This window comes from Bos javanicus, chromosome 17 (assembly GCF_032452875.1).
Source record: "Bos javanicus breed banteng chromosome 17, ARS-OSU_banteng_1.0, whole genome shotgun sequence".
NCBI classification, from domain to species: domain Eukaryota; kingdom Metazoa; phylum Chordata; class Mammalia; order Artiodactyla; family Bovidae; genus Bos; species Bos javanicus.
In genome coordinates this window covers 54,597,340-54,610,980 of record NC_083884.1, presented here as the reverse complement: position 1 = coordinate 54,610,980, position 13,641 = coordinate 54,597,340, and the positions used below count along the sequence as shown (strand labels likewise).

The following is a 13,641-nucleotide window of genomic DNA, read 5'->3' as shown; positions in this document are numbered from 1 at the left end:
AGGATACAGGAATTACACCCAGAATACATTGAGTGAACCAAGTCATTCTTAGGGCTCTGGTTGAGTTAGGGGGAAAAGAGGAAGCTTCTTGCCCTGCACTGTGGGGCTAGCAAAGGATACAAGCCCCAGCAGAAGGGTGACTTTGGTGGAAGGAGAGGCAGAGATGTAGCTTTGCTCACGTTTCTGGAACAAATGTCAAAGACCAGAATAAAGGCAGTAGATATCAATGATTACAAACTCTAAAACTATCTGAGCCACTTGGCAAGCACTGGTTGGTCTCTGGGTGTGGATGTGGGAGGTGAATCCTGTAGGTGGGAAGGCCCCCAGGCCTTTATCATAATTTTAGTCAATGTAGACTGTTGCAATAAGACATTCATAGTCTTTGATTCTCAATATTACCTTGGAATTCCTGTTTTCCTTGTTGGCTCTCTTTTCCTGGTTACCATAGCAACTGTTTTGAATCTTCTTCTATTTCACAGAACTTCTTACCGCTCTGCCTCCCATTCTCTCACATCCTATTCTCTCTGCCTCTTATTTCACACAAAAAATAGATGCCATCTGACTGGGACTGCCCTGACCTTTCTCACTTACCTGCAACTGTACATCAATTTCTCCTCTATTTCACAGATTAGTCAGCAGTGTGGTCCAATAAAACCTTACAGTAACGGAAACATTCTACATTTTCAATACGGCAGCCACTGGCCACATGTGGCTGTTGAGCACTTGAATTATGGCAGGTGAGATTGAGGAACTGAATTTTAAATTTCATTTGATTTAAATTTAAACAGCCATGCATGGCTCCTGGCCACCGTATTAGACAACACCAACTTAGTGTAACTCAAAGAAAAACATTGTCGAATAACAGGGCACTAGGATTTCTAACTCTGTGACATCCCTGAGCAGTAGACTCTTGACCAACTTATGAGAATTATGAACTGGGGGATAAGAAGGAAGGAAGTGAGGGTTAGAGAGGCAGGTTCACAGGAAACCGCTATGGAGAAATAAAGGTAAAATAAATATCATATTGATTTGCTGCTTTTAGTAGCTCCAGTTACCAGGAAAGAAACCACTGTGAATCTTGGCTAAAACAATGCATTCCTGAAGGAGAGTAAGAGGCTTGCATCATCATCTTATCAGCTATTATCATTGCAAATCCATGCTAGGCTTGACACCAAGGCAAAGTTTGAGTGAAAGAAATAACCAAGCACCAGCCGGCTACCGGTGTAGTGTAGTTATCAGTTATTTCAAAAAACAAAACAATCAGCCAATTATCTTTGCATTTCTACCATAACACAAAGTGTGTGCAACGTGAACAGAATGGTGGCTTGATGATCTCTTTTGTGTAGCCGATTCTGTTCACTTTTGATGATTCTATCATATTTCAAACAGCTGAACATCTTTTTTAATATGAAAGGTTAGAATACCACATCCCTCTCCCACCACCGACCTCCTCTAAATGGCTGGCCAAATGCTCTGAGATCACATTTTTGAGTAATTTCTTTCTCCTCTGATTGTAAATGCTTTTATCATACACTAAGTTCCTGCCTATCCTGTGTTTAATACTTGACTCTATTCTGTTTCATTAATTTACCTGTCAGCCTCCTAACTGCTGCTGCTGCTGCTGCTGCTAAGTCGTGTCCGACTCTGTGCGTCAGCCTCCTAACTAGTGCCCTTTAATCCTGCAGCATTATAATTGCTCTTAATATCTCCTGTGGCCACTGGCTTCTTTGTGAACCACTCTCTCCTTGCCTTCAGAGTGCACGCATGCCCTTGGTCTTCCGCTCCTTCCCTGATGCCTCTGCTTAGTCTCCATGGTATTGGGTTCTTTGGGGATCTGTCCTCAGCCCCCCTCTATGTCACGATGCCCCCTCTCTGGGTCGAATGCCTGCCTCCACTCTTGCCCCTTCTATCCACTTTCCACAGTGCAGCCAGGGTGATTTTACTAAAGTGAAAACAAGATCATGTCACAGCGCTGCTTAGAAATTGACCTATTGCTCTCAGAATAAGTTTCTGACTCCTTAACAGTAGAGAAGGGTGAAATAGACTGGTTTCCCCAAAGTAGACCCTGAGACAGAATCTGGGTGAAAGTAGCTTATGTGGGATGTGAGCCCAGGAAGGGGAGTGGGGAAGTGGCATAGCGAAAGAAGGGAAGGTAGCCAATACCCTAAGATTCACTCCCCTGGAATTCTGGAGTTGGCACTCATCTGGGCTTTCACTTGAATGTGAAAGTGAAAGTGAAAGTCACTCAGTAGTGACTTTGCAACACCATGGACTATACAGTTCATGGAAATCTCCAGGCCAGAATACTGGAGTGGGTAGCGTTTCCCTTCTCCAAGGGTTCTTCCCAACCCATGGATCAAACCCAGGTCTCTCGCATTGCAGGTGGATTCTTTACTAGCTGAGCCAAAAGAGAAACCCAAGAGTACTTGAGTGGGTAGCCTATCCCTTCTCCAGTGGATCTTCCCGATCCAGGAATCGAACTGGGGTCTCCTGCAATCCATTACAGGTAGATTCTTTACGAACTATCAGGGAAGCCATCACTTGAATGGTGGACCTCTATCCATGACAGCGTCTGAGAAGCAGAGGTGGCCAGCGTTTAGAGAGAGATGCAGTGGGTGGAAAGAGAGAGATGCAGAGCAGGGAACCTCACAGCTTTAGACAAATTGGAAGAGCAACCTCAGCACAGGACATTTTTTTTCCTATTCTCCTGATGGGTTCTCACCATTTGAGGCCACATTTTATGCATTTCAGTTCTGTGAGATAACAGTCTTTCCTAGAAACAACAACAGCAACAACAACAAAACCTTCTTTTTTTTTTCTGAAGGAAGTCATTTGATTTTCTGATTCTGTAACCAGGAACACACACAAACACCCTTGACTAAGAGAAATTCACCCAAGCCCTCCAGCCTCCGTTCCATTCAAGACTTAAGCTCCTACTTCACCAGGCAACAGACTACTGTAGCCCATCTCTACTGTCTCCACGCTCATTAATCCTTATTTGCTCTATTATTTCATGGGAAAGTATCCCATTTTGAAGTTGTGATTTGAAGGATCTGTGGGATATTTGGATCTGGAGTTTCATAGACTACAGATGTGGAATTCCAAAGGCAGGTTTGGTCTGGAGACACAACTTTTTAAAATCTGTCAGCATTTTGTTTTGTTTTGGTAAGGTAATGCATATATAGGGTGGAGAAAACTTCACAGAAAGGTAATAAGTAAGTCTCTCAACAAGGACTAATACTCAATTCTCTCCCTGGAGACCATCTCATATCGTTTCAGACATGGCCAACTGCATGGACATGAGACCTGTATAGTCACATAGGAACCTAGGCTTAGAACAGATCTGAGCTTGGATTGATGCCCTGCAGATGCCATCCTGAAATTCTTCATTTTTGAATAAGGGAACCTACATTTTAAATTTGCACTGCCTCTCCCCAAGTTAGACAGGAGGACCTGTTTCTAGCTATATATCGCAGAGTTAAACAAATAATAGACATATTTGCTCCTCTCACCCTTCCGCCCCCCCGTTTTTTTTAGCTTTTGGTGATTCTTAAAACAATATGTGTGAATTAAATTTTCCAGAGAGAAGATGCAAAAGTTATCAATACTGTTCACTAAATATTTCTGCTTCTGTTTCTGGGCACATGAGGGATATAGAGTGAGACTGAATTTTCTGGTTCCCCAGTGGTTGGATGGGGTCAAGAGAGCATTTAAATGCTCATTCAAGAGTTTGAGGTACTGCTGCTGCTGCTGCTAAATCGCTTCAGTCATGTCCGACTCTGTGCGACCACATAGATGGCAACCCACCAGGCTCCCCTGTCCCTGGGATTCTCCAGGCCAGAATACTGGAGTGGGTACTCTTCCTTTCTCTAGGGGATATTCCCAACCCAGGGATCGAACTGGGGTCTCAGGCGTTGCAGGCAGATTCTTTACCAACTGAGTTATCAAGGAAGCCCAAGACCAAGAGCAGCCAAATTTAAAAACATTTTTAATTTTAAAAAGAAGCTAGACAATTAGTCCCTCGTCCCTCAGCACCTGTGCTCTAACCATCAAGCTTTACTGTGGATCTCCTCTTCACACAGATGAAGATAACTGTATTATTCAGAGTCCTGCCAGGAAAGCAATGGTGTACTCCAGCAAGATAACTAATGATGGGACCATTTATGGAGGTGTGGGCAGAGTTCAGAAAAACCAGTAAGGGATGGTGAGCCCCTAGGGCTGGCAATCAAATCTGAGCCTGAAGGGGAAAGGAGGGAGTGGTGCCCAGAAGCCCTACCATGTGCAGTTGGGTGGAGAGAAGCCAAGGAAACACATATCTAACCTCACTGTCCTCCTGTTCTCCTGCTTCCTGTACTGAGAGCTGGGAGGTAAGGGAGTCCCTGACACAGCAGGTGAGAAAGTAAAAATCAGCTCAGATTGGAAAAGTAAAAATCTGCCCGGCTACTTAGCAGGCAGGAAGAGCAGAAATGGATAAATTCCACTGCAAAGGGAACAAGAAACAGCATTTCTGTATAGCTACAAGGTAATAATGGAGAAGGAAATGGCAACCCACTTCAGTATTCCTGCCTGGAGAATTCCATGGACAGAGGAGCCTGGCAGGCTACAGTCCATGGGGTCGCAAAGAATCGTACACGACTGAAGCGACTTAGCATGCACAAGGTAATAATACTCCCCATCTTTGAGTGAGTGGCTGCTGCTTTGTTATTCAATGAGAAACGTCATCCTCTAAAATCACAGACTATCAGAAACTTTGCTATTTGAAATTACATCAGTAAGAATGAAATGTTCCTGGGAGTTCACTGGTGGTCCAGAGGTTAAGAATCTGCCTTGCAATGCAGGGGATGTGGGTTGGATCCCTGGCTGGGGAACTAAGATCCCACACGTCTCGGGGCAACTAAGCCTGTGTACTGCAGCAAGCGAGCCTGAGTGCTCTAGAGCCCATGCACCACATTTAGAGAGTCCATGCATCACAATGAAAGATCCTCCATGATGCAACGAAGATCCTGCGTGCTGCAACTGAGACCCAACACAGCCAAATAAATAAATATTAATAAAAAAGGATGAAAGTTCCTGTTTTGCCTGGAGAACCTAAGTCATCTTGACACAGAAAGGCAGCCTTGATTTTCAGCTCAGGTATAGAACTTCCAATAAAGTGTTTCTGGAAACAACAATCGACATCTATCTTAGCTTTATTGCTTCCGAGGAAACAGGGCCCTGGGTCCATTTTGAAATCCAGGTCTGAAGTTGGCTGTTTTATAGAAACCTGCTTTGCTCTGAGCCTGTGAAAACTTGTGCGTGCTCGTGCTCAGTTGCTCAGTCACGTCTAACGCTTTGCAACCCCACAGGCTGTAGCTCTCCAGGCTCCTCTGTCCATGGGATTTTCCAGGCAAGAATACTGGAGTGGGTTGCCATGCCCTTCTCCAGGGATCTTATGGAATCCAGGGATCAACCCTGTGGCTCCTGCATTGGCAGGCAGATTCTTTACCACTGAGCCACCTGGGAAACTTGCTTTCATTTGAATTTGCTCTAAACTCCACCTTTCCCAGAATCTGATGAGAACTCCATCCCTTTGATTGATGATGTGCACGCCCTCATCGAATGGATTAATAAATCTAATTTTGTTGGATGGCAGGTTTGTTTCTTTTAGGCTGACTGGGTAGGTCATGGGTTGACCTCCAGGGCATAGAGCAGAGTGGAAAGTTGATCTAGAGGGTTGGCAGGAAATATTCCCCATAGAAATAAAGTCCTCTCCCAAACCCAGCCCCCAGCAAAACAGAACAGAGTGTTTTGAAGATGTGAGGGAGTGAGGAATGGGGATACCTCATTCATCCAGCATTCACATACATCTAGGGCTGAATAAAGGGTTCTAGAAATGAACTCATCTGTCTCTGAGTGGGCCTTGAGGCAATGGAAAGATCTGGGCTCTTTACTAAGGCACAGTGGAAGCACTGGGTCTCCTGACATTTAAAGGGCTGTCCCTTTAACCCAGCTGAAATGAGCCAAAAAATAGTGAAAGGAAAAAGGGGATAAGGCAGAATTCTTAAAATGCCCTTCCTTTGAACACCATCTTTGTGTAGGCATCTGGGGGAGGCCAGATAGGGCGTGGACATCCGTAGCACTTGGCTTCACTTGTTTATTCCCTGACACTTCTGGGGCCATTGCCAGGACCCGCCCCCTCTCTGCCGTCATTGGAGGAACTCAAAACCTTCTGCTAAGAATCCGGACATTTCACTCTCCTTGTCCTGGAGGGTCTGCTGTGGCCGGACTGGGAGGGTTGAGCCCTGGTCCAGCCCTAAGTGGAGAGCAAGCCTCTCACCATGACAGCCTGCTGCAGCTGGAATGATGTTTTCCAGTATGAGACAAACAAAATCATCTGGATCCAAAGCAAGACTTATGGCACCATTAAATGGCTCTTCCACGTGGTGCTCTTTTCTTACATTGGGTAAGTAGGGTGTGGGATGACCCTAAGTCTCTGCAGTGGCTGGCAGCACAGAAAACCTCAAGGTTCAGCTTCTGGGGCACATCCTGAATTCCTTGCGGTTTTAAAATCTGAGATGTGAGGCTGACAGCCAGCTGGGGAGGAGTGGGAGTTGAGGGAGGAAGCAGCAGGCAGGAGGAAGCAGTGCTAGTCAGCTGCAAGAAAAAGCCACGGGAAGGGAGGGTGACACTTTGGGTTCTAACCCAGGCCTGCTGGGGCAAGCTGGGCCAGGGCATGGCCGGGAAAGGTGGGAAAATGCAGGGCAACACCCTGGATTCCAGCAGAGGAATCAAGGATTCAGGGTGCGCCTGGTATAAGGCTGGCATCTATGTGAGTCATCACCACTCCAGGGAGGAATAGGATCAGACCTAAATTCACTTTAGGCCCTCCCAGGGGTCAAGAAGACCTTCTTTGATTTTTTTAAAAAAACATCTTATTGAGGTAGAATTCACATACCAAACAAGTCACTCATTTAAAGTGTATATATGATTCAGTAGTTCTTAGTATAGTCAGAGTTGTGCAACCATCACCATAATCAATTTCAGAATATTTTCATCACTTCAAAAAAACCACTCCCACATCCCTTAACCATCACTTTCATCCATCTATTTCCCTGCAGCTCTAAGCACCCACTATTGTATTTTCAGTCTCTATGGATCTGTCTATTCTGGATATTTCATATAAATGGAATCATGCAATATATGGTCCTCTGTGTCTGGCTTCTTCTACTTAGCATCGTGTTTTCAAGGTTCATCCATGCTGGAACATGTATCTTTACTGCATTCCCTTTTTTGGCTGAGTAATACTTCATTATATGGATATACCACTGTGGGGTGGAAATCTGGGTTGTTTCCAGTTTCAGGCTATGATGAATGATGCTGCTATGAATGTTTGTGTATGAACATGTCTTCAGTTTTCTTGGGTATGTACCTATGAATGGAATTGATGGATCCTTTACTTCCCTGGTGGCTCAGACGGTAAAGCATCTGTCTACAATGCGGGAGACCTAGGTTCAATCCCTGGAGAAGGAAATGGCAACCCACTCCAGTACTCTTGCCTAGAAAATCCCACGGACGGAGGAGCCTGGTGTCCATGAGGTCGCAAAAAGTCGGACACAACTGAGCAACTTCACTTGCACTTTCGGTAAACTCTATTTTTAACCTTTGGAGAAACTACCCAGTTGTGTTTCACAGCAGCTGCACCATTTCGTATTCCCACCAACAATGTATGTTCCATTTTCCCCACATCCTCATCATTACTTGATAGTGTCTGTCTTTTGGAGCATAGGCATCCTAGTGAGTTATTAACTCATTGTGATTTTTAAAAATAATTTATTTTATTGTTATTTTTGGTTGTGCTGGGTCTCCATGGCTGCGTGCAGGCTTTCTTACTGCACTGGCTTCTATTGTTGCAGAGCACAAGCTCATGGGCTTCAGCAATTGTGGCTCGTGGGCTCAGTAGTTGTGGCCCACTGGCTTAGTTGCTCCGCGGCATGTGGAATCTTCCCAGACTAGTGATTGAACCATGTCCCCGGCATTGGCAGGCAGATTCTTATCCACTGTGTCACCAGTGAAGTTTTCACTTTGATTTTTGACTCACAATTCCCTAATGGCTAAAGCCCCCTTGCTCTCTGTGATGATGGTGGTGATGATGATAACTTGAATCTATTAGGGAGACAATGCAGTTTACCAGTTAAAGGTTAAAGCAACTTACTTCATAAGCCTGGCTAAGTTTCCTTGACTAAGTCACTTAACCTCTCAGAGCCTCAGTTTCTGCATCTGTGCATAGCACTGTTGTGATAATCACACGAGAAAAGGCCTGACAAGCCCGTATTGATGCCTAGCACAGGGTAAGAGCTTCACAAATGATAGCTCTTTTTTAAAAATAATCTTTTTGAATATAATAGGTACTTTCACAAACGCTCTCTCCTTTGACTTTTAAAGTAACCATGCCCATGCTTGGATTTGAGATCTGGAAATGTGGATTCAAATATCCTTCACTTTTTTGAGTCTGATTCCTCATCTGTAAAATGGGGATAATGGTTGTGAGAATGAAAAGAATTAATAAAATGTAAAACGGCTGTGAAAAATACTCAACATATGGCCAGGCCAAAGTGTTAGTTCTTCTTCTTAATAATATTACCAGGATTATCATTATTTGAGTCATATGTTTACTATTCAATAAAGAATAAGCTGCTGCTGCTGCTGCTGCTAAGTCGCTTCAGTCATGTCCGACTGTGCGACTCCATAGACGGCAGCCCACCAGGCTCCCCTGTCCCTGGGATTCTCCAGGCAAGAATATTGGAGTGGGTTGCCCTTTCCTTCTCCAATGCATGAAAGTGAAAAGTGAAAGTGAAGTCGCTCAGTGGTGTCCGACTCTTCGAGACCCCGTGGACTGCAGCCTACCAGGCTCCTCTGTCCATGGGACTTTCCAGGCAAATAATAAGCATGTATGTTAAAATTCTAAAATAAAACATATTACTTAGACCAGATATCACTGAACAGATAATAAAGAACATAGTTAGCAAATGCTCCCTTATGAGTCAATACATAGATCACGTATCACAGTTCCACACTGTGATGTGGTTTCCCATATTCTTGGGTCTAGCACACAACGTCTTAAAAGCAGATTATTGTATATATAAGAACAGATTATTATATGAACATCTTACAATGATAAATATTTTTCTTTCATATGGTGGAATTTTATCTTAAGAGCATTTAAGTCCCTCAAGTTCAGCTGTACATGATCCACAGGAGCATGGAGAGAGAGCATAATTTATTTATTTTTTAAATTTATTTATTTCAATTGGAGGCTAATTACTTTACAGTATTGTGGTGGTTTTTGCTATACATTGACATGAATCAGCCATGGGTGTACATGTGTTCCCCATCCTGACCCTCCCTCCCACCTCCTTCCCCATCCCATCCCTCTGGTTCATCCCAGTGCACCAGCCCTGAGCACCCTGTCTCATGCATCGAACCTGGACTGGTGATCTGTTTCACATATGATAATATAAATGTTTCAGTGCTATTCTCTCAGATCATCCCACCCTCACCTTCTCCCACAGAGTCCAAAAGACTGTTCTATACATCTGTGGAGACAGCACAATTTAAACAGTGCAATGATTCAACAATTGGGTGCCCAGGACTAACCTCGCGATGGGGTTCCCTCAGTCTCTGTTCCCACATACTTCTCATAAGTGAGCATCTTGCCACTCTACCTGTGAATGTTTTCCACCCAAAATATCCCCTAAAATAAGCCAACTCCTTCACCGAGAGCAAAACTGGAAAAACAGCTGCTTGTTCCAGAGCTGAAGGGAAAACTGGCTCTGATGAACTCGTGGGGAAGTGAAGATCTGTTTGCTATGCTTTGTGGACAATTTAGGGTCTTACCTGGTGGCTCAGTGGTAAAGAATCTGCCTGAAATGCAGGAGACCCAGGTTTAATCGCTGGGTTGGGAAGATCCCCTGCAGGAGGGCACAGCAACCCACTCCAATACCCTTGCCTAGAGAATCCCATGGACAGAGAAGCCTGGTGGGCTGCAGTTCATAGGGTCACACAGAGTTGGACACGACTGAAGTGACTCAGCAGCAGCAGCAATAGCAGTGAACAATTCAAGGATTTAAAACATAGGCAACTTTAACAAGACACAAGTTTTACCTTAAGTGATGACTTTACAAGATAACCCCCACACAAAATGCTTCTCCACTGTTTATATTTTAAAATATAAAACTGAAGAAAAAGTATTTCCAGCTTTGCTTTCTCCCCCGTCTATGTTAACCGTATAGTTATTTACATCCCACTGAATGAAGTCCCATAGAACACTGGTCTCCAACCTTTTTGGCACAGGGACTCGTTTTGTGAAAGACAGTTTTCCCATGGATGGGGGGTGGGTGTGCGGGGTGGGAGGCTGTGTTTCAGGTGGTAATGCAAGCTATGGAGAACAGCAGATGAAGCTTCCTTCAATGGCCCACAGCTCACCTCCTGCTGTGCGGCCTGCTTCCGAAGGCCGCGGCAAGTATGGGTCAGTGGCCCAGAGTTTGGGGACCCCTGCCATAGAACACAGCTTGGAAAATGCTGCCTTACAATGTACTGTGAGGCCTCAAGCTGATATAACTGCAGCTAGGCCATCTGTGAAATGGGTAGACCCACGATGCACAGGGATTGGGGGGAGGTAGTTGACATCAAATAGGACTGATGTGGACCAGAGGCGGAAATCCAGACAGCTTTAGGTAATACTCAGGATATATATAGCAACAGGGGGAGGATTCTGGTCATGGGGTCCTGGGTTCAGAGGCTGTCTACACACTGGCTGAAAAGGCAGGGTCAGGATAATGAAAGAAGACAGGGAGGTACAAGGCAGGCAATAGAGGAAATAAGACAAGAGGCTGATCAGCATCTCACAGTCCCTCGCAACTGGGTTCAGATTTAGAATCAAAGGCAAAGGCTGTAGCTACAGGCAAGATAATGTAGCTCCAGACTCCAGGGCTCCAGGAGTGCGTGAAGAGGATACTGAATAGGACTGTGTTAGGCGGAATTGTTCGGCTACTAAGTGACAGAAACCTAAGTCATGTTAGCCACCAAGGCACATAGGGGGATTTATTCTCATGTAACTGGGCAGTGGAAGAGACGGAGCTGTTCTCAGACATGGATGGTTATAAAAGTTCAAGCTTTGTGAAACTGTGGGGGCTGGGTCTCTCTTCACACACTTTTTTTCCCTCATTTATATTTCTCTCCCCACATCTTGGCTCTGTTTCTTGAATAGGCTCTCTATGTAGCTAGATGTCACATTCAAATCCCCACATCCTCCCCTTTTAGCAATCCCAGAGGAACAAACAAGTCTTTTCTGATAGCTCTGGCAAAAAATTCACTGAAAAGACTCTGATTGGTTGTGCTGTGCTATGCTCAATTGCTTCAGTCATGTCTGACTCTCTGCGACCTTATGAACTGTAGCCCGCCAGGCTTCTCTGTCCATGGAATTTTCCAAGCAAGAATACTGCAGTGGGTTACCATTTTCTACTCCAGGGGATCCCAAAGGAAGTAGGAAAAGTGGGTGGAAGGAAGAGACAGACAAAAACCAAAGAGCCACTACAAGTCTTTCCAAAAGCCAGGAATTCCAGGGACTTCTGAAGGCTACAGGTCTATCCCTGGCTTGTCTCAACCCAGCACCTGGCCTGTGGAGACTCTACCCCAAATTATTGTCAAGGCTGGGACATTGGTATTCTCAACAGAAAGTGCCTCTGAGAATCAGCTCCTGGTTTTCCAAGACATACTCTGTTTCATCTTCTGGCCTCAATGAGATGGGAAGAATGGGATAATGATGACTACACTCCAGGAAAACTGAGATTCAAACACCTGAATGACAATAAAGATAACTTCTTTCTACTGTTAGCTTTATTTATATCATCTCATTTGATGTGCTGGGACTTAAGTATTCTCTTCATTATTTCACAGATAAGGAAATGGAAGCTATGAAAGATAGAGTTACATTATTAAAAGTCATCCAGTTAGAAAGTGAGTGAGTGAAGTCACTTAGTCGTGTCCAACTCTTTGCGACCCCATGAACTCCAGGCTCCTCTGTCCATGGGATTTTCCAGGCAAGAATACTGGAGTGGGTTGCCATTTCCTTCTCCAGGAGATCTTCCTGACCCAGGGATTGAACCCAGGTCTCCCACATTGTAGGCGGACACTTTACCGTCTAAGCCACATTTCAGTCCAAAACCAATGTCCTTAACCCACAAACCATACTGCTAAAGTACTTATCTGTCAGACTTTGAAAGCCCAGGCACTGGGTCTCCTCAATATTTAGCCAATCATTCTTCCTTTTCACCAGGCTCTTCTTTGTCTTTCTGAGTTGACCAGGGCAAGTGAAGGATGATGATGGAGGCTGGGATGAGCATCCCATCATTTTGTCTTTCTCCACTGTTTATTCATTCCCTCAATGTTATTATTTTATTTTGTATATTTATTTATTTATTTATTTAGTATATTTATTTATGTGGCTGCATCAGGTCTTAGTTGTGGCATGCAGGATCTTTACTTGCAGCGTGCAAACTCTCAGTTGCGGCATGTGGGATCTAGTTCCCCAACCAGGGATTGAACCTGGGCCCCCTCCATTTGGAGCACAGAGTCCTAGCCACTGGCCCACCAGAAAAGTCCCCATTCCCCAAATTTTAGAGTATCTACTATGAGTCAGACTCTGTTAATATTAATATAATAGAGATTATATTAATAACGGTCAGTGAAACAAAGTTCTGGCAACTCATTGCATTATATTCTAATGGAGGAAAGAGACATGATATGAAAATGCAGAAACATAATAAAATGTCTGATGGTGTTAAGTGCTATGAAGAATAATAAATTAGGGAAGAGGACAGAGAATGAGCATATGTCTGATAGAGGCATATGGGCTGAGATCTGCCCAAAGAAAGGGAACAAGTCACGAAATATCTGGAAGAAGAGTGTTTCTGATCGAGGGAATAGGAAGTGCAAAGGCCCTGAGGTGAGGACTTGATAGGGTATTCAAAGAAAAGCAAGGAGGTCAGAGTGGTAGAAGCAGAGTGAACAACACATTGAAGGAGAGGTAACCTGGGTGGAAATGGGAGGACAGATCATTCAAGTCCTTGAAGGCCCACTCTGAGTTATTTGGATTTTATTCTGAATGAGTTGCGAAGTCATAGGAAGATTTAAAGCTGAGAAGTAAAAGATATTGGTGTTTTCTTGGGAAGATATCCCTCTTCACTAGAGACTAGTCCTCTCAGAAGCTTTTCCAATAAATACAGAAGAGCAGGGAAGGTTGAGAGAGAAACAGGAGAACAAACTCTACTCACCACTGCTTCTTCTCCCTCAAGTTAGCCTCTGCCCAGGCCAGTAGCAAAAGCAACATTGTCCTGCACAGCCTTAGGCTGTCTGTCACCATGGAGATGGTGCTGTTGTGCTAATTTGCAATCACTAAATGTAGCTCCTGGCTGGCTGCCCATTACTGGAGGGTGACCACACACTTGTGTGGCTGGATTTCCTCTTGTTAAATGGAAAGAGTCACCAGAGGCCAGAGAGCGGCAAATCCAACTCAGGCATGGCCCCTGCCACTTGAGGGCGACAGAAACATAAGATATCTGCCATGTTCTCAACCCACCCTGGGCTCCTGGGTGATGAGACAGA

At 44.6% G+C, this 13,641-nt stretch overlaps 2 protein-coding genes across 8 annotated transcripts in view; one reads left to right on the top strand and one right to left on the bottom strand.

Annotated features, from left to right (window-relative positions):
* IFT81 (intraflagellar transport 81) overlaps window positions 1–13,641 on the bottom strand; it is a 233,802-nt gene that overhangs the window by 142,427 nt on the left and 77,734 nt on the right. The window lies entirely within an intron of this gene.
* The window catches only part of P2RX7 (purinergic receptor P2X 7), a 60,698-nt gene continuing 53,241 nt past the window's right edge, over window positions 6,185–13,641 (top strand). The window contains exon 1 of the mRNA XM_061384777.1: window positions 6,185–6,442. Within this exon, the coding sequence (XP_061240761.1) occupies window positions 6,318–6,442 (125 nt within the window). The 5' untranslated portion in view covers window positions 6,185–6,317. The remainder of the gene's footprint in view (window positions 6,443–13,641) is intronic.